General features: G+C 40.2%; 1 protein-coding gene across 11 annotated transcripts in view; it reads right to left on the reverse strand.

The window, feature by feature from the left end:
• The window catches only part of SLC8A1 (solute carrier family 8 member A1), a 322,699-nt gene that overhangs the window by 53,528 nt on the left and 241,805 nt on the right, over positions 1-27,366 (reverse strand). For 4 of the 11 annotated variants that reach the window (XM_059405533.1, XM_059405532.1, XM_059405525.1 and 1 more), the window contains exons 3-6: positions 11,509-11,615; positions 8,250-8,270; positions 7,796-7,813; positions 3,788-3,856 (exon numbers count right to left, since the gene is read on the reverse strand). In XM_059405533.1, the coding sequence (XP_059261516.1) occupies positions 3,788-3,856; positions 7,796-7,813; positions 8,250-8,270; positions 11,509-11,615 (215 nt within the window). Of the gene's footprint in view, positions 1-3,787; positions 3,857-7,795; positions 7,814-8,249; positions 8,271-10,863; positions 10,968-11,508; positions 11,616-27,366 lie in introns of all 11 variants that reach the window. The other 7 variants (XM_059405524.1, XM_059405527.1, XM_059405526.1 and 4 more) reach the window with 7 other exon arrangements.

Genomic DNA, 27,366 nt, shown 5'->3' on the forward strand with positions numbered 1-27,366 from the left:
ATAGCCAGAGCCTCTGTTGCAAGTCAAGAAGCAAAACATCCATTCCATTTCACTAAGATGTCTGTGCTCTAGTGCTTCCTCTCTCTGGTGGAAAGTTCAAATTTGCTAGGAAGATCTTGACCACGTTCATCTTCAAGTAAACGGGGAGGGCAGAGGTGAGGCCTTTGGGAGTTAATACTACTCACCATGTGAGCGTGATTATTTCCAGAACCACCATGTAGCTGACACTGCAGGAGAGGCCAGTGAGTGTTAAGAAAATGTTAATGGACTTGAGAGTCCATTAATGAGGGGAAGCTCACAGTTGGCTCCTCTCTGTGTGAAGGTCATTAGGATAAATCCCAGACTGAAAAGGCCACGCACATGTGAAGGGTAAATGTTGTTCCTATAATCACTCTACCTTCTTATCCTTCAGGCCCAGGACGCTGGAACAAGACAGACTACTTCCCCTTAGAGTCAAGTCAAATGTACTTCAGCTCAAGGAAGTATGGGTGGTATGGAAAGACCTCAGCCCTGATGTCTTTGCTTCTAGAACTTTCCAAGCAAAGTGCCTGCAGGAGGACTCTGTTGACTGATGAAAACATGAGAAAGGGAGAGACTTCTAGCCCACTCTTCTTGCATTTTGCCTTTAGGCATCAGCTCTGTAGGAGTCCACACCTCACATCCCCTCCAAAGACATGGTTTCCCTCTGCTAAGGACCCTACAGTGGTGGTTCCATTTGATGCTCTAGCAAATTTTGTAGAGAACGGGTTCCTAGGCTAGTTGTTCATGGCTGGGGCCCGGAGCAGATGGGCTAGGAATACTGCTGGCATTTTGTATACCAAGTGTCAAAACCAACCCAAGGCAGAAGCAGAATGTAGCGTATTCATTAATTTGTTAGTATGGATTCAATAGTTTCTTCCTAAAGGAATATTTTAGAATCTGCTTTTCTATCCCCACTTTTTACAGGGCCCCCAATGAAATTAGATGAAGACTAAAAATAAGGCATTTCAGACTGGCCAGAAACTGCTAAAATTTAGCAGATGCAAAGGAGAGGTGCCAGGAACTTAATTTTAACTGTACAAGTAGTAATGTGTTTTATAGTAGGCTTGGGAAGTTATGACCCAAGAGAGGGCAAAGGGTTCCAACTTGTGTCCACAGGGTTTGTCCTGGAAATTATGTGTGTGAAGCCATGGAAGTGGGAGGCTGAGGTATGTGATGTCTAATCCACCCAGTGCTCAAATCAATCACACTGTGATTCTCATGGCTTTCTGATCCTGGAGCCCAGGTTAAGGTTATTGGTAGTTTCTTAGCAGCAGGTCACATTTGAGTGTCTTTGTTCCAAACCTTGGCTGAACATGGGTGTCCTAGAGACTTACATCAAAGGAATTTTTTTTTTTCCCCCAGAACAACAGGGTTTATTATTTGAATTGCAAAGCCCCTGGGAGAGAATATTTATTATGACTTCCTTTTCTGTAGTTTACTTACAAATGGTAAGTTGCTTTAAATGGGGCTCAAGGCAATTTGGGTAGAAAACTGGGGAAATTACAAAAGAAAGGTGATGTGGTAGCATTGTTTAATACCCCATTTCACAAAATGAAATTATTTGGAACATGGTGCTAGATAAACGGACGCAGTAGTAAATGAAATCAAATCACAGTGATTAAAAAGGTTATTCCTATTTTAACCACCTCTCAATCCTTCTGATCAGGAAGAAATGCTTAGTTTGGTGCCATCGTGTCTGTAACTAGTTCCTGACATATACTCTATGTGTATAAAGATCCTTTATTCATTGTTCACACGGGAAGTGAGGCATAGATACGGGACAACTTGTAGTGCAGCAAGGTGAAGGCTGAGGGAACAGGGCGGGGAAGCAGCTTGCTCTGCCTACGGGAGTCAGGGAAGGCTTCAGGAAAGAAAAAGTACTTGAAATTGGCATTGAAGCCTCCAGAGAAGCTTGCCAGGGAAAGGTGGTGCTAAGGTTGGGTAGGAGGTAGTATAGTAAGAGGGGGCATTCCATGCGGACAGAAGTCAAAGCACAAAGGCATAATGTCATGGAGGTGTCAGGGCTGTTTTCACTTAGTAAATGTCACGAGCATTTAAGAGAGAATTACAGGTAATGGAGAGGAGACAACTGGATAAATCCTATTGTTGCTCTACGACGATCCTGATAAATTAGGATCTGCAGATCCTGGCAAAGAACAGAGCTGGAGCTGTGTTTTAAAAAAGTGTCCTCTCTTTAGATATCTTTTATTAATTGGGGAAGTAGTTTAACACCATTTTTTCCCCTTTGGATCATCTATAATGTTTGTTTCTTTTTTACTTTGTTTTATTTTGTTTCTTGTTTTTGTTTTGTTTCTTTTTCACTTTGAATACTGGATCAAGTGCTGTCCATTTCACTCTGGCCAAGTCAGTTTCACCTCCTTAGTTATGTCTAGTGACCACATGTTGTGCCTTTCATTTTGCTTCTCAGACAGAAAATGCATTCTCTCTCTCTGTCTCTCCATACAGATACATGTATGCTTTTTTGAATTCACCATATTTAACTGAGAAGTTGATAATCAATCACAGAACATCAGGGTCTCCACTAACCAGCACAACCTAAAGACCACTGGGTAATTCATACCCACTCTTAAAATCCGTATTGACATAACATAAAACCATCCCGTGATAAAATCACCAGTAGAGGACCTCCCTTCTTTTCAGTAATTGATTTTGCAAATGACAAATCACAGAAGCTAATAGATACCTGGGTTGTCTGAAAAAGTGGCCGCTTATGCTTTCTGGCTTGGCTACTTTTTGAAGCAGCAGCTCCGTGAGAGCTGAAGGGCTCAGTGGGAGAGTCCCTATTAGAAAACAGAACAACCCACATGCAGATCTGCACCTGAGAAGTTACTGTTGCTGTTCTCTCACATCCTGGCAATCTTTAATCTTAACCAACAATGTCAAATTTGGAAAGGGGTGTAAGGCCAGCAGTGGGACAATCGCTCAAGGTTATTTTAATCCTTCGCTCAGATCTGCACTAACAAGTCTGAGAGTAGAGACCTCTTAACGGTTTTCAGCTCCTGGCCTCTCTGGTTAGAGCCTAAGGAGACTGGTTTATTTATTTCCACCGGGAATATTCTGGAACAAGTCTGCAGTCAGGTCGGGGTATCATGATTATCAAGTAGGGAAGTGGGGCATGAGGATGAGGAGTGGAGAAGTGTTTCTACCGCCACAGCCAGTGACGGTGATGGGGATGACCGAGGATTGAATATCCTTGTCATCATCCAGACTTGGAGATGATGCCCGGCTCTAAGCTTACAGTAGATGTGGGATGGTTGTGGTATCCACTGGTCACCTTGGCAATGTTCCCTCTGGAGAACCCCCACAGATGTACTATCATCTGTGCATATGTGGCTAACATATTGCCTGGAGGCCAGAAAGGCAAGTTGTGCAAAGAAATACAACTTGCTTTTAAAGAAACTTCATTATACTTGGAATGAAAGACCCATGTGTGAGAAGCCAGATTTGTAAGAAATCTGGAATATATTGAGACGTGAAAGGGAGAGGTCATGGTGTCCAATCTCCTCTGCAGGCCCATGGTGCTCCCTCTACCAGGCCTCCCCTCCTGCATGGATAGGCTTGTGTTTTGTGGCCGACCCACCATATTTGGAATGTCAGAGAAGCCCCTGCATTATTTAGCAACGTTCTACTAGGGACAGGGGCCAAAGTCTGCTACTTCAATGTCTAAAGACTTAAAGAACACTTGAAGATAGCTAGCTTCAAGCTAGTAAACTGTGGTTTTCAAGGACCATGATGCAATGAGTACCTGCAATGGTGATTACAGTAGAGGGAATCGGATGTTCTCTAGCATGAACTTTCCGGAAGACAGGTTGGCCTAGCGAAAAGGACAGGCAGAAAATCAGCAGAATGGATGGTGTTGGTATGTTACCAGAGCTCTGTGGAATTAGTCAGTTAAACAGCACATCCAGATGCACACATCACAAGCAGTGTTAGTTTGGGGGCTGAGTGGATAGGGGCCACTCCAATGGAGGCCACAGAAGTGAGCAAATAAATGGGTCAAGTGTGCTATGAGCCAAACCAGGTCATGTACGTGAATTACATACTCCTGCAGCTAGGTTTCTGCAGGCATCTGGAGTGAAGTGTCCTTGTCCTTCAAGTTACTGCTTCCAGAGGCCTTATGAAACAATGGAAAGCACTCGGTGTGATTACAGGTAACCTGGTTTTAAAGCCTATGGGTGCCAACGACATAGCCTTGAGCAGGCCACTTACCCAGTTTCCCCACATTTCCCCATAGCAGCCCCTGCTCCATCCATATTACAGGATTGCTGAGTAACATAACATCTGGGAACATGCTTATTTATTTTCTGAGCATCTGAATGGGGAAGTTTCATACGCTGGTAGGCTTTGCAAGGGTATGCCATCACCAGAGCAACTGCTGGGTTAGCAAGGCCTAGGGTCTCCATTAAACTTCTGGTTCAGTTGACTGCCAAATCCACCTGCTGTTGGCTTCTACCAAGGAGCTACCTTCAACATATCTGGAAATCGTGAGGTTGGGACTTGGTGCCAACTCTCAAATTCTTGCTGTCTGAATTTGGGTAGAGCAATTCTCTTCTCTGAGACTCAGTTTCCTCAATTGTAAATGAAGCTAAAGTTGAAGGGGATTTGTTCCTCTGCTGTAGGTACTGGAGTGATTAAAGTGTTTTAAATTTTCATACTTTGGCTTTCTTAAAAAGCCATGTACCTTGTTAAGTCTATTATATGATGAGCATAATATAATTGGGAAAGCAACTTTTAAGGAAGTATATTGACTTTTGTTATATAACTCTATGGCTGTCTGTTTGGGGAATCAGATGGGCCTCTCTTCTTTCCAAATTGAACCAGAATATTTAGTTTTATTAAACAACTCAAATTAATGTGCTCTAGTTTCCCCCTTCTGGGGTCCCCCTCATTTTTCATTTGACTGGAATACACACTGATGGCATTTGTGAAGCATCTGTGCTTTGGATTGCCAAGGGGTTAAAATGAACGTAGGAATAAAGAGATTGAAAGGGAGGAGATAAAAGCGCTGGGGTTAGGACACCCATCAAATGGCTGTGGACTTAAAGTCAGAGGGCCAGGCTCTGAATCCTGGATGGGTGATTTGGGGTGGACTGATCAATCACTTCCGACCTTCATTTCTCCCTATAAGTGAGAACAATAAAATCTTAACCCATAAGGCTGAAGATTAAATGGGATAATGGATATGAAATGCTTCACAAACTCTGATGAGCTATAATGTATAGGGGGTTATCGTGTTATATGCCAAAAAGGTCAAGGGACAATGAGATCATAGGTTCCAACAAGGGCCTTTCAATGAGGCAAGGTCTAGGAGCAACACGTAAAGATTTGTAAATTCCAGAATCACCTCTAGTACTTAATGTCCACCACTAATGAAATCTCTGAAATATATTGGGCTGTGGACCAAATGACTTTTTCAATTTCCATATATCCTGCTTCAAATTTAGATTTTCACACTCAGCTGCACAAGACCACATAAAACCTGCAGGCAGAGTCTGAGGGCTAGATTAATTCTTCTCTATTGTCCCAGCATCTCAAAGCTGTGACTTTAAAGTCTCAAACTGACTTCAAAGAAAAGTTCTTTCAACTTAGAGCTGCTTTTCACTGTGTAGACCCCAGTTCTAAAACCTTCCCCAGGGCATCTATGGAGAGTGGATCCCAGGCATTCTGACCTGGATTGGGAGAAGAAGGGTGATATACACCAGGAAGAACAGGCCAAGGTAGAGATTCCCAGAGAGCTTCTGGAACATTGTCTTGTTCTAACTATCAATTTCAAGGGTTGGGAAGCGGTGGTAACAATAGAAAAACTATTATATCAAACTGAAGCCATAAGGAAGAACTTAATGAAATAAGTACATGAAATGATAGAACTCTTTGGAAGAAAAGATTCTGTTCTCTTGAAGGCAAGATGTGTCTGAGGCAGGAAATGTTGGGCATTGCCGGACAGATATTCTAGAACATGATAGGAACAATTTCTGTGAAAAGAAAACTAGGATTCTGTTATTACCTAGATACTTAAAAGGGAAGATGCTTCAAGTGATAATATGGAAGAAAGGCCATCGAAGCAAAATCCTGACATATTCAATAAGAAAAATAGGAAAATATCTAAATATATCAGTGCATTTTAACAAGGCATCTATAGCCCAAGATTTTTGGTGAAAATCTCATTATCAGGCTGCATAAGGCTGAAGGTGCTGTTAGAGACTACAATATTTCTACAACAGTTGGCTTTCTTCTTTCTAATTATTTCAGAAGCCATGAAGGCAGCCTTCCCCAATTTCCACAGCCCTAAAATCTCACAAAGTTAACCAACTTATTGGGTGACAGGAACAGTATATTTCCAAGACTTCAGTGAGTTCAAATGAGGGGTTGAGAAAAAGAAGATAAATTAAAAAAAAAAATAAATGGAAATTCCTGCATTGGATTCAAAAATAGCATCTTCAGCAGTGCACAGTCAGGGAGACTTGACCTGGGAGAGCTTTGGATGGCTCAGATTTTAAAAATCCTCTATGAGGACTTGTCCTGTTTAACATTTTTAGCCTTTGCAATTTCTCTGTCTCTGAGAGTCTGTGGATCATTCTGTCATTAGATGCCGTGTCTGGAAAGAAGCAGTGAGGAACTAAGAGCCCCCTGTGAAACTGCTCATTTTCAGAAAGTTCTACTTTGGACAGAATCTAGTTGGAACCACCTGATCACGAGTTTACAAGAACAGTGGTTTAATTAACCCCCAACTCCCCTACTACAGGATTGAGCAAAATTGGAATTTTTAGGAATATTTCCTTCTTCAAATGTGTTGGTTCAGCTGATTGCAGGAAAAATAATGACAGTAGTGTTATTGGCAAATGCCAATAGATTGGCCAGTAGTAGGATGCCCTTGGAGACATCTTCAACCTGCAGTTTCAGAAACATCACACCGACCACTTGATATTTCTCTGTCTCTCTCTAACTCTGCCTAGATGATTCTGAAAGGTTGGGGGGGATGCTGGAAGGGGACCCCTTCTTCCTTCTGTACATGGGAAAACAGCTTTAGAGTTCTGTTAAGTAATGTGATCAACACAGGCTCGACGCCAGTAGGAATGTAAGAGTTTTAAACTCTTAGAGTGGCACTTTGGGTCTGTATAGAGCACTGTGTAATGCACTTATAGGGGTCATGTTAATAACACTCAAACTAAAATCCTCAAAGAGGGGCTCAGACTGATGTCATGGGATGAGGGGAAGGGACTGCTCTGTCCTCTGCTCACAGAGCATCACGTAGCATTAGGTGCCTGAGCCTGGTCCTGGATGTCCACCCCATGTGTCCTTGAGGCCAGCGGTTGTCTTATCTAATCTGGTACCCTGCAGCATCTAACAGAATGCACAGTACACCATCAGTGCTATGTGAACATTTTCATATCAACAGTATCAAAACGTGATCAGTTACAGGTTCTCCATACGAATTTGCTTGTACATCAACACAACACACACATTGTTAATGTGCACAATGTTAACTGTGTAAAATCAGCAAGAGCACACCATGTGCCACAGCTAAACATTAACACAGGTTACATAAAATGTGGTTCGAGTTGGATTTTCCAGGGTGTTTGGGGGAAAATGAAGAACATTAAAAAAAAAATAAATCTGTCTTACCATACAGGTATTTCCCTTCATTCAAAGCAAATAAAAATGAGAAATGATTTTTAAAAATGTAAACAATATATGGCGAAGACAGCAAAAAAAAAAAAAAAAATTCAATGTCATTAGCTTTAAAAATTCATACCTGTTATTGTGAAGCCACCTAAAAAAGAAAAAAAAATAATAAATGTTACAATTTATTTAATTTATATTCTAAATAACAAATACCAGTGATATCGGACTGCCTGGCCACCCATCCAAGATACAACATCTTGCCAAACTATATTTATAATTAAGAAAAATCTGAAAGTATCCATTCACAATTTAATTACTACTCATTCTTTTAAGATTATGGGACTTAGTGCACAAATTTAATTCTCGTGCATACCTAAACAATCACTGGTCTTTAAAGAGATTGTACTAAACTAAAAATGTAATATTAACTGTCTAACCTACACAAAAATGAGGCCAATGGCCCTAGACAACAGTCTTGCCAGTCAATCAATAGATATAAAAGTCAGAAAGCTACTGTATCACCTGACATTCATGGAAAATCACCTAGAGAAATGGAAAGGAAATGGAAGAAATGAAATGCTTACCAAGCTCATTCAATAACAGGGCTGTGAAGGAAACAGACAAAGACAACACAGAATAAGAGACCAGATGAATAATGAAAGTAAGAGGAATATCAGCAGAAAGAAATCCAGGCAGATCTGATTCCAGTGGGTAGGAAGCCACCACTAACATGGGTGCTTCCCAGGGAAATGCGGCACTGGGAATATTTTCCAATAAACAATCCCAACACAAATTTTTTGCAAATGTGTGTGACTGATTAGATACGGATACAATTCCCCTTAGCTGTTATTTCTTGGCACTTTATAAAACATTTCTACTGACTATTCTTATATAATATAGATATCTAGTTTACCAAAGAGAGTAGAAACGTTTTATGAAGTTGTTGTTAACTTCATTTGAGTAAGTCTTCCTCAGTAAATATTGCCCAGGAGCTATGAAGTCACTGAATTCCACTGAATTTTTTTTTTTTTTATTCCACTGAATTCTTAAATGATGCAGAATTTCAGGTGTTATACCTTTCTTTCAATGAAAACAGATGAAACATCTTAGGAAATTCCAATCTGGCTGCCCTTCCTGAAGAAGACTTTGGCCCAACGTAAAGCTCTCCCTGAAGGTTCTATTTGCATGGTATTTCTTGGCCAGTGAAGGGACGCTTATGTTTTTTTAAATTCTCAAAACCTGAGCGCCAGGAATGAGCATTTATTTGTGCGTTCTTCTCTATGACTTCTGCGTGTTTTAACTGGGCAATCATAATATTTCTTGTGGGAACTGACAAGGCAGGTAGTGGGGAGGAGGCATCGTATCCATAATCTGATTTCCGGGTTATGTGCTTTAAACCCAGACTATACCGCAGCACTTTATTTTGGTGGAAGCTCCCTAGCTAAACATATTATATAAATTTCTTTAGGAGCGGTGGGGAATGCTACAATTATGTTTTCAGCCCCATTTCGCTGCTAACGGCTAGTGGCATTAGAGGATACTTTCTAAAACAAGTCAGTAATTTTATTTATAGTGACAAGAATCCACTTGGAGGGTGTGAAACCAGATAGTGCTATCAAGGAATTTTAATTTGCTTTTAAATGAGGGCATATTTTACTAAAACGACAATTGAAAGAGCTCTATCCAAGATGCTCTTCCTTTAGATAGAAGACAGTGTTTTGGAGGAATACATTTAGAAGTAAGTGCTTTTTTTCCTGTATGCTAATGAGGCATTTTTGATCCCATCTTTGTAAGAAATCAGCTGTTTTCTAGTGTCTTTGCCTTCTGCCTACTGCCATTGAAGCATATTAAACAGGCCACATTAAAATGGGTCCCCAGTGCTCCATTCTCCATCATTCCAAATGGCTCCTGGTACCATTTGGGACATGACTAGGTCAGGGACATACACATTTTTCCCTTTCTTTTTTCTCATAGAATCTGAAGTCACTGAGTTCTTACAAATGTGAGATTAAATTCCTCCAAATGTTGGGTCTATATAGGAGTTAGTCCTATATATTTGATATTTTTCCTTATGTGTAAAAGTATAAATTTCTTATGAAGTGGTCCGTTTGATCATCTTCTATGCTACTCATCAATTGTTTGGTTGAAATGCGTAAGAGCTTTTAATGTGTAGTAAACTCATTTTACATGTATAACTACACAATCCCTTTAAAATGGCCACTCTTAGAGGATAATTGCAGGAGGCCCTTGTAATAACTCAGAATAAAAAATTATCTTTGATGGTGGTATAAAATTCCTATCCTTCCTTATCAAAAGTAAGCCATAGAAAATAGAAATAAAACCAAAGAAGACAAAGAAATTGGCTTCTTTATTCAAATATTTTCCAAAAATATGTGAGTGCAACTCAACTAAAAAAACCTAGCTATGAGGATACTGCTGTTTATTTATTTATTTATTTATTTATTTACTGCATATGTTAGAAATTTGTCAATTCTATAAGCATCAAAACATTTCTGAGCATAAAGCTGGCTAGGCCATAAGCAAGGGTCAAATTCTTCCTGAAGGACCATATCCTTCCTACTAAAGGAAATTTGTATGACTATAGTTTCCTACATCTGGTCCCTTTTAAATGTCATTTTTGACGATATTAAAAATCTCAGGCCAAGATGAACACTAGAATGTGGATAACGCTACTCTTCAAGGACCTTCGTTCTTATTAAATACATATTTTTGGAAAACTGGGCTGTCTGAAGAAGCCTAATTACTGAATTCTTCCGAAAGTTCCTATTAGTTACCATTGGACTCATCTGTCGGGACTAGTGGGTATTAAGTTGTCTTTATCATGAACATTCAAGGGGAGCTTTAGCAGTGGGAAGTACATTCGAGAACGATCCCTGAGTCATAAATACCTGAACAAAGAAATCATGCTTTTAGGTCCTCCCTTCTGAATTACAGAAATCTCTTCTAGTCTTTCTTGGGTCTGCTCTCAAAGTTAGTGGGGCATTTCCTGAAGAGAATGGGCTCTGTTTGGTGCATTTGTGAATCAGGGAAGGGAGATAAAACTGTTAAAGCTTCAAAGGAAACAAAGGATAGTAGTACTTGGAGCCGAGGAAGAGGAGAGAGTTAAGTGTGAGAGTAGGAGACACGGAGAGAGAAGAGTACAATTTCTCGCTGGTATGTCTTTGTATACTCTCACACCTTTCATTCCTCTTCTTATCCATTTTGGTTCCTCAAGCACAAGGGAGAAACTGCACTCTTTCTCATATTCCTCACGGTCAAATATTCTAATGGTAATGATCTTCCTGTGGGAACACAAGACAAAGGCAAAACAAATGGTTGGAGTCACACGCTCATGCTAGGGGTTCACCAAGCTGCATGTTACCGTGATGTTATGGAAGGGAGAACTGGCAACACATGGGCCTCACAAGTATGTAACAGGGCATGGCGGCTTCTCTCAGGGGGCCCCCGTGACGTGGTCTCCTTGTGGGCCACTTTCACAAATGCTTCCTGCTTCTACGAGCTGGCAGGAAGTACCCAGAAATCAGAGCATGGCCTCCATTTTGGCATGGCCAGCATCAGCCCTGCCCTTCCCGGAAATGGAGGCCGGGTTGACTGCCCGGAAAATTCGTCTCTCAGACCTGCCGTGTGCAGAGTGGTCAGGATTGGCTGATGGAGCCCCAGGCTGGGCCTACTGTGGTCTGGGGGTGGGGGGTGAGATCTATGCCCTGTTACATAGGTGGAGGGATGTGTGTGTTGTGAGCCACGTCTGAAGAGTGCAGGCATCCAGGGGGTGGCACAGGCCAGCAGAAGCTGTTGGGCTCTGCCCTGGAGCAGCTCCCCCACCTTTCTTCTCACTCATCTCCACCAGGCGGGGCTCTCCAATCTCAAGGAAGAAGGTCTTGTTTTTCTCATACTCCTCATCATCAATTACCTTGACTGATATTGTTTTGCTGAAACAGAGAAGAATAGAAATTGACGAACAAGGGGAAGAAGAAAGAGAAGAGAAGGAACATAGAGAAGAGGAAAGCCAGGTTAACGTGCTGCACTTCCAGACAAATGGCAACTGAGAAAATCCTGTACTGTGACTCTGTTCTTCCAGGAGGGGTATGGGATAGTTCTGAAAGATTGGAGAGGTCACCCAATGCACAGCTCCCCTGCCCAAGGCCATGGGATGATTTTAGGCACTCAGGACTCACAGGTTTATCATCACCAGCAGAAGGAAAAGCAGAACACAGATCACAATAATAAGAAAAGAAAAATATATTTATTTGGTAAATGCTTTAGCCGTAGGATTGTCTGAGCCGTGCCCTGGAATTCACTCATTTAGAACAAATAAGTAAAACACATCAAAATATCAACAGAGGTTATCTGTGAGTGATAGGCTGATTGGTCCTTTTTTGGGGCCTTCATTCTCTTTACTCTATTTCCAAACATAATATTTTTGTAATAAACTGCTATTAAAGTAATAAATGCATAAGACCATCACAAAATAAAATCAATCTCTTTTATCTTACCCCACCCAATGTCCTAGAATCAAACTCTTATTCAGACTAGTCAGATTTTCCATCTAGGTCACAGGGGGAAAATGTTCATGTTTTATTTGTCTTTCTAAAGATGGAAGCTGGGCGCCTGGGTGGCTCAGTGGGTTAAGCCGCTGCCTTCGGCTCAGGTCATGATCTCAGGGTCCTGGGATCGAGGCCCGCATCGGGCTCTCTGCTCAGCAGGGAGCCTGCTTCCCTCTCTCTCTCTCTGCCTGCCTCTCCATCTACTTGTGATTTCTCTCTGTCAAATAAAAAAAAAAAAAAAAAAAAAAAAATCTTTAAAAAAAAAAAAAAATAAAGATGGAAGCTGAGGCCTCCCAATAGCTGTTTTGAAAGGTGGGGGATGGGAGTCATGATGCTATACTGATTCTCATCCCTCCAAAGCTGAGTTTCAACTTTGACAAAATATACCATTTACACCACTTTCAAACTCCACCCGTACACGAAGGAATTCAGTTAAGAATTTTTCCCATAATCCATCTGTTAGCACTTCTAGCTTTAGGGTCCTCTGGTTGTGAGTGACTGGCAGACTGTAGGACAAATGTAAATATTATGCAAATCTCAATTTCCCATAAACCTGATGACTGAAGATATATCTATCTAATTAATAAAGGCTTTTTTTTAAAGATTTTATTTATTTATTTGACAGACAGAGATCACAAGCAGGCAGAGAAGCAGGCAGAGAGAGAGGAGAAAGCAGGCTCCCTGCTGAGCAGAGAGCCTGATGTGGGGCTTGATCCCAGGACCCTGGGATCATGACCTGAGCCGAAGGCAGAGGCTTTAACCTACTGAGCCATCCAGGCACCCCTAATTAATAGAAGCTTAATCACTTCCTGTATTACCACATACTCAGAGCCCCCTAAACCCTTGTTTGTCCTTGAAAAAAAATTTTCTTCCAGTAACACTGGCCAAGAACATTTCTGACTAAGGCTTTTGAAACAATGAGTTTACACAGATGCATAGTTTTAAAGTCGCGGACATTGTTTAGTTTTGGTGGAATTTTCTAGGTCTTCTGGAAGGAAATTAGTTTGCAACTTTTTATTTTTTAAGAGAGGTAGAGGTGGGTGGGGAGGGATACAGAGGAGGGAGAGAGGATCTTAGGTGGGATCCACCCTGAGATCATGACCTGAGCCGAAATCCAGAGGTGGACACCTAGCTCACTGAGTCACTCAGGTGCCACCCCACTTTTTAAAATTATTGATCAAAACCACCAAGTTTTATTTCGACCAACATATGCCAAAGAGCATCAGTGTTCTTTCCTAGTATGAAGGAGAAGAAAGGTAGAAGTTTCTTACAATTCTCGAAATTTCCTAGCCCCCATTTAATGTTAAATGCTTTCTTGGGTTAACACTGGGGAAATGAGATCAGATGATTGGTTCTGGTCCTTTGGAGCCCCATAACCAGCTCTCTGCTCCTCAGCTTACAAATATCTCCACATGATGTTCATATCCAATTTCTCATTACTAAGGAGTTGGGGCTGATGACAGCGCCTTTTCTTTTCTACCTCAGCTGTGTCCTCAAAGACTGAAATACTAAGGCCAGATGAGCAGTTGTAAATGACTAAGGCAATAATCATTTTTTCAGAGAAGTTAGATATTTACAGACTTCCAACGGTGTGACAAAGTCCAACTACATGTACACAGTGAACAATTCCTGTCTAACTTCTGGAACTAGTCTGTGGAATTGACCTATTTACTTAGTGTGTGTGTGTAAATATACATATCAAATCAGCCTACCCTGACTACACTAGGATATCTAAACATTCCCCAATCTCCAAAAGTTATAAATTATTAGAGAAAGTACAAGAAGATGTAAGAAATGATGATATATGCACTCTTTATTTCAGAATTGAATTTGATGTTATAAGGGAAATCAAATTTATTCTACAAAAGTCTGCCAAACGTTTACCCTTTTTGTCATCAAACTTCTTCATTTTGGATATTAATTTCTGTCTTCCTGCCTTATCATCACAAACTGCAGTTGTGCAGCTCTACTAAAGTAACCAGCTATAAGAGCAAGCATGGGAAAGGGTTAATGGGCATTAGGAAGGCCATGCTACCATCTTCTGGACCTCTTGGCCCAACGTTGATTATCACTTCATGACTGGGTACACCAAGGTGGATGCCATGTTGCAATGCTCTTGCTTGTCTTACCTTGAAACATTCGACTTCTCTTTCTCCATCAAGTACTCCCAACCTATCCTACATCTCATCCCATGTTTTATTAGATTAGAGAAATAGAGTACAGTAGAGATGGTTGGTATAGCCTGGCTAAAAGGGTGAGGCTTTGTTTAGAAAAAGCTTCTAGTTTTATTCCCAAAGAGCAACATGACCACTCATTCAGAAATAAATAGAAGCAACCAAATAACATTGTTTCTTATTCTTGGCAAATTTAATCCTCTATTGTCCTAACAGCTTTATTTCCTATACTCTGAGTAGCTGATGAGTGTGAGATACATGAAGCCCCACACAGTTTGTTTGTAGAATAAAATAAGCACTGAAATTTATTTTTAGATTACCACTATTTACTAAGATCATAATCCTTAGAAAATGTTTCAGAATTTGATAACTGTGACACTGGAAAATCAAAGAAGAAAAAGAAACCAGTACCTCTGTAGGTGCCTGACCAAGACCCCTAAAATAGATGAGATTTGCATAATGGTGTATTTCAAAAACATTAATAATACTGTCAGTGGTGTGCCTGACAGGACAAACTATTAAATTATAAATTGATTTCGGTGCTCTTGCATAGCAAAACAATTAATAGGAAGCTTGTTTATGAAAGGACATTCTAGTCCATTGGCTGTTCTTTTTTTCTCTTTACCAATGGGATGCAGTCAAGTTTTCTTTCTTTAAAGATTTATTTGTTTGTTTGTTTGTTTGTTTGACAGGCAGAGATTACAAGTAGGCAGAGAGAGAGAAGAGAAAGCAGGCTCCTTGCTGAGCAGAGAGCCTGATGCAGGGCTCAATCTCAGGACCCTGGGACCAAGACCTGAGCCAAAGGCAGAGGCTTTAACCCACTAAGCCACCCAGGCATCCCAAGTTTTCATTCTTTAGATTGACAAATTAATCCAAACAAGACTGGAACAGTCAGGTAGACACAGCATTTCATCCAATGACAACTCTTATGCTCTTACTGCCCCAATAAGAAACAAATAGAAAAATTGATGTTATGCACTTTTCAACTACCATAATTATGAAGAAGATAAGAGCTTTTCATCTGATTTTTTTACACATTTCTCTAAAGTTGAATAGTGTACTATAAAAATGATGTTTTCTGGAAACTAGCAAAGCAGTTACAAATCTTATAACACTAAATAATTTCTCAGTGTAGCTAAAGTTTCTATGGAAATCCCTCTTGGTTCCATTTCTAAGGGGAATAAAAGGATTTGATTAAGAAAGATCCGTTTATTGAGCGAAAAAAGGCAGGTCATTCTTTTTTTTTTTTTTTTTTTTTTTTTTTTTTTTGCCGTGCTTTTCTTTTGGTAATCCTAAACCAACATCTATACTTGACTTCTCAGTCTCTCTCTCTCAACTGATGGGTCTCAAAAGACCTGAACACCTTCCAACATTCTACCAAGGAGTTTGTAGGTCTGATGGTGACTCAGGCAGACGGTGCAAAAGGAAAGAAGGAGGTGGGGCTTTATTAGTGGAGGTGAAAAAAAAAAATCTTTAAGATACATTCTAACCTCTCCTCAGTAAACCAAAGTAATCTGGGCCTCTTTTTTATTTCAGCCTCAATTTGCTCTTCTGTGGTTTCTTCTTCTCAAGACTGCCCTTGATATTAGGAGAAATGAGAAAAAGATGAGTTTGAAAAGAGAAGAGACTCTCCTTTTAAATCCCCCTGCAAAAGATGTTAGTGAGGATTTCACATATTTAGATACTGCAATGGCTGTTTTAAAAATTATTATTTAAAAAATTAAACTCACTTTAGGCATACTGAGAGGTCACTGGACCTATGAGCACTTTACATTTCTTTCTTTTTTTTAAAGATTTTATTTATTTATTTGACAGACAGAGATCGCAAGTAGGCAGGGAGGCAGGCAGAGAGAGAGGGGGAAGCAGGCTCCCCGTTGAGCAGAGTTGGAGAGTCTGGCAACTCTCGATCCCACACCCTGAGATCATGACCTGAGCGGAAGGCAGAGGCTTAACCCACTGAGCCACCCAGGCACCCCGACTTTACATTTCTTAATTCACCTGTCTTTGTAACAGCCCTAGAAGGAACTTCTGCTACTTACCATTCACAGAGGAAACAAAGACTCAGAGAAGTTAAATAACTCCAAAGGTCACAAAGGGAGACTCCTGTAACTGGCTCCAAAGGCTGATACCTTCAATTATATAACCCACAAAGTTCCTTATTCATTCAGCTGTGCAGTATTTTTATGATCACTTTAAAGGATCTGGATCATTATTTTAAATTAATATAAAGGTTTATTGTTTCATCTTTATGTTAACAAGGACTGCTTAGATTAGCAATGATAGAATTTCAACTCTATTTTTAAAAGGAGAGGAGCACATCTATTTTTGATGGCTGTCCTAAAAAGTTGAATCATTGAGGAGACAGAGTTCCTATCAGAAGTAATTGAAAAGTGCCGTGAGTATGTATGGACTTGGCAATTCTGGAAACTTTGAGCCACCAACCAGTAGCTTCAGCCTCATGCGGAGGTGGAGTGGGTGCTTATTAGAACTGCAGAATCTCAGGGGCCATGCCAGACTCTCCAACTCTTATCTATATATTAACAAGATACCAGGATGATGCTATACATGTGAAAGTTTGAGAAGCATGGATCTAGAGAGAACAATGTGTTCTTTTATTAAGCCAGAGAATGAACTAAAAGCTGGGCTTGTGTTTTTAGAGGGACTGTCTGCCCATTAGAATCACACCTGGAGCTCAGCAAACTTTGAGTGTGGTGCAGGAGCCACTCAAAACCAGTGACCTCAAGCTCTCTAGTTGTGGGGCCCCAACATGAATAAAGTTTTTAAATGTTTTTTGGGTGGTTCCAGTATGCAGCAGGGACTGGCAGCTGGCTAATTAATGGAGGGCAGGAATATATGCCTGATGTTTCAAAGAATGTATTAAATAAAGAACAGATAGAATTGTGAGAAATTCAGAGTAAAACTAAATTTCAGATCTAAATAGCAGTCTAGACTGAAACATGGGAGAACCATTTTGCTTTGTTCTTCACCATTGTTTTTTTCTGGATTATGTAGAGTATTTAAAATTTTGTTTTCTCCTCTGATGAAAGGCTGGTCTCCCTGGGCCACTTTAATAGTGCAGGTGAGAAAACACTTTCAGCTTTCAGGCAGCAAAGTTTACACTCACACAGAGTGATTTTCTTCCCCGACAAAGTGATAGGAAGTCTGGTGATAGGCTTTTACACAATGGAAGTTCTATTTGGAAAGTAGAAAACCTAAGGATTTCAACTGCCACGTGAGACAGTAAAACCTCATCCTTCTGCTCTCAGAGAGTTTCTAAGCCATGTCAGTGAAAGGCCACGTTTGTGGAACTGGAAATTTTCCCCATCATGGCCACCACACTTAGACTCAAGAAAGCAATGACCCAGGTTTGATCACACATGAAGGCAAAAGACCTGGCAACTTCTCTGACCACAGAGTGATGTCATCAGGTAAGGCAAATTTGAAATCTCACTCCCAGTACAGCTGATATTAAAATAGAATAAACTCTTAATACTCAAAAAGATGAGCCAACTTAAAAATGGGCCAAAGATCTGAATAGATGCTTCGCCAAAGAAGATCAGCAAATGGCCAATATGCATGGGAACAGATGCTCCACATCGTTCGCTATCGGAGAAATGCAAATGAGAACCACAATGAGATACCAATGCAAACCTTCTAAGATGGCTAGAATCAAAAAGACAGATAATAACAAGTATTGTAGAGAACACAGAGCGATGAGAACTCTCCTACACTGCTGGTCGGAATGTAATATGTTACAGCTGCTTTGGAAAAACCTAGCAGTTCCTCAGAAATGTAAAGACAGAGGGACCTTATGACCCAGCAATTCCACTTCTAGGTATATAAGAGATTTAAAAACATATGCCCACATACAAGCTTATACTGAATATTCATAGCAGCATCATTCAGGAGAACCCCAAAGTGGGAACAACCTCAATAGCCACCATCTAATGAATGAATAAACACAAAGTGGTGTGTCTACACAACGGAATATTATTCAACAATAAAAAGAGAGGAGATTTTGACACATGTTACTAAAAGATAGCAGAACATGCCACCCCAAAATATGCCATTTTGGTATAATGATAATTTGGAGCTATAGGCACTTGAAAAACAGCAGATGCAGGGTGAGCCTTTCTCTGAACTCCTCTATCTGCCTAAACACCGATGCTCCAAAATGATCTCCATTGTTACAGTTTCCCTCCCTGGGAATGTCGTCAGCCATTATTACAGGAGAGGAGGTTAGAAGTAGATGCCACATCCTGACAAACGTTTGTCACAGATTATCATACCTCCCATCTGTTCTTCTAAGGATCTCTTCATCTTTCCCCCAAATCATCTACTTTCCCCCAAGAGGCCTTCATCCCCCACCTCATTCCCTCCTAAGGTGGTATTTAAGCCTACATTTCAGCTACCTTCAAGAGTGACTAATTTTTCCCTGGGTGTCTCTCGTGTATGCATGAGGTGTACATGTTAATAAATTGGGTGGGAGTTTCCTGTTGTTTATCTGTTTTTTATTACATGAACTCTAAAAGGTAGAAGAAAATTTACGTTTCCTCCCCCACACTACAACATGGATGAACCTAGAAAACATTACATTGAATGGAAGAAGCTAGACACAAAAGGTCTTATATTATATAATTCTATTTACATGAGAAGTCCAGAACAGGCAAATCTACAGGGACAGAAAGTAGCTTAATTGTGGCGGGGGCGGGGCGGGGGGGAACGGGGTAAATGGGTCATGATGATCAATGGGGATGTGTTTTCCTTTGGGGGTGATGAAAATGTTCTACAGTTGACTGTAGCAATAGTTATACAATTCCAGAAGTACACTAAAACTCATTGAATAGCTTATTTTAATTAAGCGAATCTATGACATGTGAATTATATCTTAACAAAGCTCTTATTTAAAAAAAAAAAAAAAAGCAAGCTTCAGCATAAATCCAGTCCTTAAAAAGAACTATTCCTTGGGTGAGAAAATGTGATGAGAACATTTTAGGTTTTTTGGTATGGAGTTACAAAGTTTGTCAGCCTCGCCAAACAGAAAACCAGACGGCCACATGCCCAAAGCTAAGTGCTCAGCCTGTCAATTCTGCTGGCCTTAATCCATCCCTTGTCCCAGGTTCCCCGCAGAATCGGTCCCTCCAGGACTAAGGGCTACGGATGTTGTACTTAAACAGGCTAAACATTTCTGGTGGCTCTGACCTCAGGCCTAGTTTCCTTGGCCTGAGTGTTATGGAGTATGTCAGAAGTGGCATTTCCTTCATGGCATTTGTTTAAGAAGAAAAGAAGAGGACTAAAATCCTAGGTCATGCTGCTGCCTCTCACAGAGTCCCCAGCTCTGTTCACATCACGTCGGGCATTATCCAGCACCCTCGCTGGCATGGATTTCTCTCGGCCTACGAGGAACTATGGGCTTGCTGTGGGTTACCTTTTTATCCCTTGGTTTACATCCTGGACCATTTTCAGATTTTTTTTCCCTTTTCTTCAAAAATTGGTTTGATGACTGACTTGGGGATTTGGAGTTATGGAAAGAAAGGGGCATTCAGAGAAGACCCAGGCATGTAATCTCATTTTCTATAAGCAGCCCAAATCAACTCTTCTGTCCAATGAATATTCTAAATAGGATACACAGGCTGCTAGTCACATTATTTCTAATAACATTTTCCCATCATTTTTAGCTTAGGAGAAACTTTGGGCATGGACTCGCTTGGGAATTTGCTCAAGATCCCATGTTAAGATGGGTCTTAGAGAAGGGACCAGGCCATGACTCAGCTCTTGTGTCCTTTGATGACATGTCGGGAGCATTAGACCCGGGATGCAGATTACCCAAATTCCTCTCTTGGTTCTGCCACTTTCTAGCCAAGGGGTTTGGACCAGTTCTGGCATCTTTCCAAACCTAAGTGTTATCATCAATCAAATGGAAATAATACAACTCACTTCACAGTGATTGTGACGATCAAATCATGGGTGTCATCATTCATCAGCTGTAGATGATACAACTTCACAGGGTGTTGCCAAGATCAAATAATTCAATGCAGGCCAAATAATTTTGCAAAGGACTGTAAGATGTTAGGAACAATTGTTATTATTCGTTGAAAAGGAGTGGTTTGTTCTGTAGTTCTTACTTGCCTGTTCACCTAGCCACCCAAAGGGGCAGTTGGCAGATGGTGGAGGTGGGTGTCAGGAAATATTTGATGGAGCAATGGGCCATAGCTCAAGTTCACTCTCATATGTAGCTTGGGATCACATCCCATATAACGGGCAAAGACGGGCCCCTAAACTCAGAGAAACAAGCACAAGGGCTACTGTTCAGTGTCTCAGGCCCAGCTTGGTGAGGTCGCATTTGACCACATCAGCTAGTTACACAGAAGGGACTGAAATCCTCCTTTTCCTGGAGCTCCTGCTATGAAGCAGAGCCTGACGAACAGGGGTAGTACTATTCTGTAATTTAAATAGACTCTGAGGTTGAGAGCTGCTAAAGTAGCTAAACCAAAGTAATTCTCCAGGAGGCCTTGTCATCCATGCACCGAGCTCTACATTATCAAGTGGTAATTGAAATGACTGCTTCAAGCAAGGCAAAAGGCAGGGACAACTAAAATCCTGCTGTTCTCTGGCGATACCAGGAGAATGATACAGAGCACTGGAGAGGGGCTTTGCCAGTAGAACCTTGCTCTATTCTCTTTTCTTCCGCTGACTTTTGTAACTGAAGGGCCACCAATTTATTTTTTTCCAAATGCAAAATGGGAGCCAAGGCAATTCATTTTTGATCTCTCTCCCTTTAGCATTGTCAGTTTTAGTCTCAAAAGAAAAACCTAGGAGCTACCTTCCTGGTCCTAGAAGACCTGCCTGGTTGACCAGTTGACAGAGACCCTGCAGGGATTCTGGAGTTATTGTTCCAATGAAATATCTGCTAACAATTATCACGTTTCCCAAGGTTCTATTCAATTATGGCAGGCTAGTGGGAAAGCCACATGAGTCGAGTGTTTCAGAGAAAATGATACTAATGTGTTAAAAAATGACCAGCATTTTGTGATATATAAAATCTACACCTGATTATTGCTCCACTCTTCTGCAGTCCGTAGTGGCGGTCTTCAGGAGGGTAGAGTCTAAAATCCTGGGTTTGTTACCTAAGTGTATATGCTGAGACAACTTGTCAACCTAGTGAGAAATAAAATGGATCAAGCATCGGACCTCATGCTGAATACAGATCTTTGTCTAGATTTGTAAGAACTGTTTCATAATATTAGCATTGTGCCAGTTCCATGAGAGAGAGAGACTTTTAACCAGACACTGGAGGGTTCTCATCATCTCCTAACAGCTTTTTAAACTTGTCAGCACTACCCAATTGTCTATAGAGATCTTTGCTGTCCTCCTTAAAGGGAACGAGAAAGGTCAAATTCTCTAGAAAACATGGTTTTGACAAATCCCTCAAAGGTGAGGATAAACATTGACTACTTTGTGTGGCATCAAGCATCTTTTCTTTAACGTGAATACAAACATCTTTGGTTTAGTTTTAGAAACTTCTGTGAAGTCCTCAGTTTGCCACTGCCCTTTGTAAGAATTTGGAATTCAGTGGAATTGATGCTATTGAATTGCAAAGAAGCTTTCGGTTTCCCATCCTTTCCTTTTCTTTCTTTCTTTCTTTCTTTTTTTAAAAAGATTTTATTTATTTATTTGACAGACAGAGATCACAAGTAGGCAGAGAGGCAGGCAGGGGTTGGGAGGAAGCAGGCTCCCAGAGGAGCAGAGAGCCTGATGCGAGGCTCGAACCTGGGACCCTTGGATCATGACCTGAGCCAAAGGCAGAGGCTTTAACCCACTGAGCCACCCTGGCACCCCCCCACCCAGTCTTTTCAAAAGCTCTCTTCATTTTGGGCATTTTAAACATTCATGGGTTTTACTGAACTCTCTCCAGAGATCATTTCTGCATTTGGACCTTCCTCCTTTGTCAAGATTCTTTGTTCAAAGTGGAGTACCCTTGGAAGACGGTGGAAAAATTTCACTCCTAGAATGTTAAAGAATAGCACATAGTGTATGCCGAAAGCATCTCTATCTGAGAAAGGCCAGCTTTAAAAATAGAACACCAATAAATAAAGCCAGGCCCTCTTCAGTTTTGTTTTGTGTGTGTGTGTGTGTGTGTGTGTGTGTGTGTATGTGTGTGTATTTTAATTTACATTCTCTCTTTTCCTTCCTCCCCTTCCTTTCTCGATGACCACGATATATTCAATGGCAAATCAGTCTCTCTCTGCATGCACTCATAGAAAATACTCTAAAAGATGCCAGGGCGTCAGGGTTGCTCAGGGGGGTAAAGCCTCTGCCTTCGGCTCAGGTCATGATCCCAGGGTCCTGGGATGGAGCCCCGAATCGGGCTCTCTGCTCAGCGGGGAGCCTGCTTCCCCCTCTCTCTCTACCTGCCTCTCTGCCTACTTGTGATCTCTGTCAAATAAATAAAATCTTAAAAAAAAAAAAAAAACAAGATGCTGCATATTTTTCTTGAACAGAGCCAAATGAAATCAATAATTAGTGATTGTTGCTGAGTTTTATATTTCACATTTCTGATGCTTGTCTAACATCTTATTGCTATTTTACATTAGATTAGGCAATCAATCCTTAGGCGTTCATACTATATATTCGATAGCTGTGTTTTGATTTTAGATTTGCATTTCACAATGTGGGGCTTATGGTTTACAAAAAATCAGAAACAGCAAATAATAATATTTATTGACTACCTACTCAGTGGGGTATAATGTTAGAAATGCGGATTGGGCTAAGGTTTGTTTATACTGAAGACATCACGTAAGGAGCTCTCCAGAAATTCTATTCCAATGTTCATTTATTTTCCCCCCAAATAACATAATTATTAAGGCGAATCAGGATTCTGTGACCCTGTCTATGGCTCTGAGTCATTGTCATTCCACAATATGGGTAGAGAAAATGACCTCCCAAGATGCTTTCTTAAAAAAAAGAATCAGACTGCAAAATTCTGCCTCTGCCATTTACTAGTTGCACCTGTGTGAATTACTTAGTCTTTCTAAGGCTCAAGCTCCTGCTCTGTAAAGTGGTTAAAATGATGGTATTTATCTCCACTGATTGCCACAAACAGTAATTGTGATAATACATATGAAATGCTTAACACAGAGGTTGCGTATACTAAGCACTAAAAGAATATTAGCTATTTTTATTATGGCCATGACCGATATTGTTTCAAGTTAAGAACTGGGACTTTTGGGAAGGAATTGCCTAATACTCTTGCAAGAGGCTTAATCTATCCCTTAATTTTCACCTCTTTAAAAATGGAATAATTAGATCTATATTATAAGGTTATTGAGAGGATTAGAAAGGAAAACAAAATCGTAAGCAATCAATAAGTGATGGTTATCAAAATCATTATTAAGGAGAGCAAAGAGAACTGAAGTATTTCAGTGAAGCTTAGTTCCTGGCATGAAGGGGTAGCTTAGTAGAATTGGTAATACAGTCCTTTTTAAAAAAAAAAAAAAAATCAAACTTTCAGTGTCCATCTTTGGCTTTTGCTTTCCCCAGCAATCTAAGAAAAACAAACAAACAAACAAACAATTTGATTCTGAACAGAATTCTGTCCTTATTCATGTGAAATATCAGCAAGCCTATATTTCATGGGTTCATTTTTCACCAAATACAGCTAAAATAATCTGACTTGCTTTCAGATAATTTGCAGTTATTTCTCTTAAATTGCTTTTTCTGCTTATTAAAATAATCCTTGTTCACTGTTGAGAATTTGACAAATGCAGAAATAAAAAAAAATTAAAATCTCCCATAAGGTTACCTCTAGAGATCACCATTTAACATTTAAAAATGTTTAAAAATGTTCACTTTTAGCTTTTAAAATACACAGCTACGGAATTTGGACTATGTTTCGGTTGTATAAAAGTGTAAATAAAATTCGGTGTCAAGATTTTTCACCTAATGTATCTTGAACATTTCCTGGGGCACAATTTTTTTTAAGCCTTTCCTTTAGAATGGCACAATTTATTCCATGCAATGTCTTTACAATAATGTAATTAACTCTTTATGAATGGATTGCAAGTCGTTTTTCTCTTTGCTGTCCTTAGCCGTCTAGACTGATCTCTATTTTATAGGGGGAAATAAATAAAACAAGCCAAAAATATTATGAACTTTTGATGCTTTTTTGTGGTTATTTTCCCCGCAATCTTCCTTACATGCATGGGTCCTACTCTGGACTCCTACTGTAGGTGGAAGCTCCATCTTCTGTTGGCCTTCTTTGAAGTTCTTGTCTGAATTCTGCCCCTTAGAAAATCTGTACATCCATTTTTAAACAGGGAAATCCTCTTCTCACTCATTCCTAACCGTCTGGCTAGTTTTGCTGGAAAATTTTTTCAGGAATCATCTGCCGATGTTGTTTCCCTAGAAGGCCACTCTGGCTATCTCACTAAGCTCCTATTCGTTTCGTAGCAAATAATTCCTCATGCTAAATCACTCACAAATACCCGCGCTCATGCCCTTCTCCTAATCACCCACTCCCTTTTGTCATCAAAATAGCAGTAGTCGTTTTCTACTCAAATTCAGTCCTTGCCTTCACAAACACCCCACCCTCCAGCCGAGAAGCACAGTCTTCCAATCCTTGATCACAGAAATCTCGCTTTTTACATCTCAGGATACAGGTGAGCAAACACACGCACTGCCATTGGCCAACACCTCAAAACTAGATAACAGAGTCAGGATTAAAATTCATCCCCAGACTTTCAGTCCACATCTGGTATTTGTTTATTCTGTTATTATCCTAGTGTTTTTCTTGTCTGGTGCTGCTGGACTCTGATCCACCCCTCTAGAGAAAATCTTTCCTTCTCTCCTCTCTTTTTAATGAAGTAAACGCTGGTGCTAGTAACAAAAGGAAATGCATGATTTTCTTTGTTAAGTCCCCACATTTTTCTCATTGTCTGTTATGCCGGTGATGGCTTTATAAAGTACATGGCCCATAGGAAGCATGGACTTCCTTTAGTAAGGAGGGCTGTGTACAACCGTGACCGGGTGAGTCTGTGACGGGAAGACGGTCCACAACATCCACAGAAACACAAAGTGAAGGAGAAATCAAAACCAACCCATAGTCTTAATTGTATCTCAGGTCTCCTGGGCCCTCATGGGTAGCAGTTGAGCATCTTGGCTTTTTCTTGGTTTCCTTCCTTCTTCCACGGTGTACCTCTAGTAGTCACTAGATGAGGAACCTGAAGATCTCTTTGTACTGAGATGAGAATGCCCAATAATGATGTGTAGTATTTTTCCACTTAAAGAAGATAGTTTAATTCTAAAGGGACCCCATTTTCTTAAATCAAAGAGAGCAGCTATGGAAGGCATGGGCTTTGCAGCAAACTGGTCAGATGTAAATGCTCTGAACCATCTGCCTCTGTGTGGCAAAGTCCCTCCTCGGTGTCTAATCCAACCAGGCAAAAATTAAAAGTGATAGAAACCATGAATCAAAAAATAATTACCAACAAAACATCAAGGGCCTCGGTATGCCCCCTGCTTTGCGCTGCTACTTTCCACGCTGTGCAAAACACAATGATTCACTGGCCATGGACTCTCGCTGAACTTTTCGGTGGAGTGCTTATTTGGATGTTTAAAAGTCTTTCAGGTATTTCACTTGGTTCGGAACTGCTCAGCACAGTTATCATTTTGGAGCTCATATTCTTAACAGAAGAGACCCAAGGCACTTGATAGGTAATCATCGCAAGAGCAAATCAGCAAGAAGACAATTTAGCCTCCTACTGATGCGGGCAATTTAAAGCTTAAAGTCAAAATTAACCAAAAGCAGAATAGGATCTATTGGCTTTGAACTGAAAATGTGTTTTGCCTTTTCCCCTTTTATGCTTTTTATTTGTAATGGAAGTTTTCCCTAGTTAGATTCCCCAGAACCTGAACAGGTTTGCACAATGCAAATAATGCCATTGTTTAACAAAATTGAACTGCTAGGCCAAACACAGTGAGAAAGCACTTGGTGAGCAAATCTTGGATTAATTACAGGGCTTCTGGTGAGAGGCATTTTAAAATGCCCATTGATTTTAGGAGAAAATCTATAAATAGGATTTTCCATTTTTTCCCCATTTTTTATTTTGCGAAGGATGGTATGTGGTTCACAGTTAGTGCTCAAAAAGCAAATCCTGACCATTATTTCACCTTTTGACCTAGGCATAATCTTCTTACAGGGAAAGGTTATTGTTGTTATGATTTGTGCTATTTGACAAATTCTCCGGAAAGTCTGCACTTTTGTTCAGAGAATCTGGTAGGTGGAGAGGACATATGATCTCTAGAACAATGCTGGCGGCATTGATGGATTTACAGCTGTTAACTGCAAATATATAAACCTAACAGCTCATAGCACCGTGACCTTGGTCAATTCACCTTCCCTCTCCAAATTTCAATTTCATCAAACGTAAATTGAGAACTCCCCAGAGCTGACATGAAAAACAAATGAAATACCGTATATGAAAGGACCTTTCCCACTTGAAGCATTTTCAAAAGGCAGGTGCTTTTATTAAACTACCTAGTTTTCATGTTCTCATTTCACAACTGAGCAAACTTAGGTCTCTTGATTCCAACTGTCTTTCCATTAGAGCTTCCTCAGTGACACTCTAAAATATGGATAGGGTATTAATATTAATCTTCCAATATTCATTTTGGAAAATAACAGTTTACTATGTGAACAGTCACACTAGTAACCACAGCAGTAATACCAGATGCCTCTCCATGGATCTCCTTTCAGAGTTAGGTTTTACATTTATATCACTAAAACACAGAAATTATAGCAGCAGATAAAATTGAGTGTGAGAACATGAGCTAATACTTTATTACATATGTATTATGATACTGTCCTACTGGATTTTAACACTTCTATTAACTTTTGTTATATAGAATTCGATTTAACTCATTATTAATTATAATATATGGTTCATTTAATAAAATGAAGAAAT

Source organism: Mustela nigripes, chromosome 7 (assembly GCF_022355385.1).
Source record: "Mustela nigripes isolate SB6536 chromosome 7, MUSNIG.SB6536, whole genome shotgun sequence".
Classification (NCBI taxonomy): domain Eukaryota; kingdom Metazoa; phylum Chordata; class Mammalia; order Carnivora; family Mustelidae; genus Mustela; species Mustela nigripes.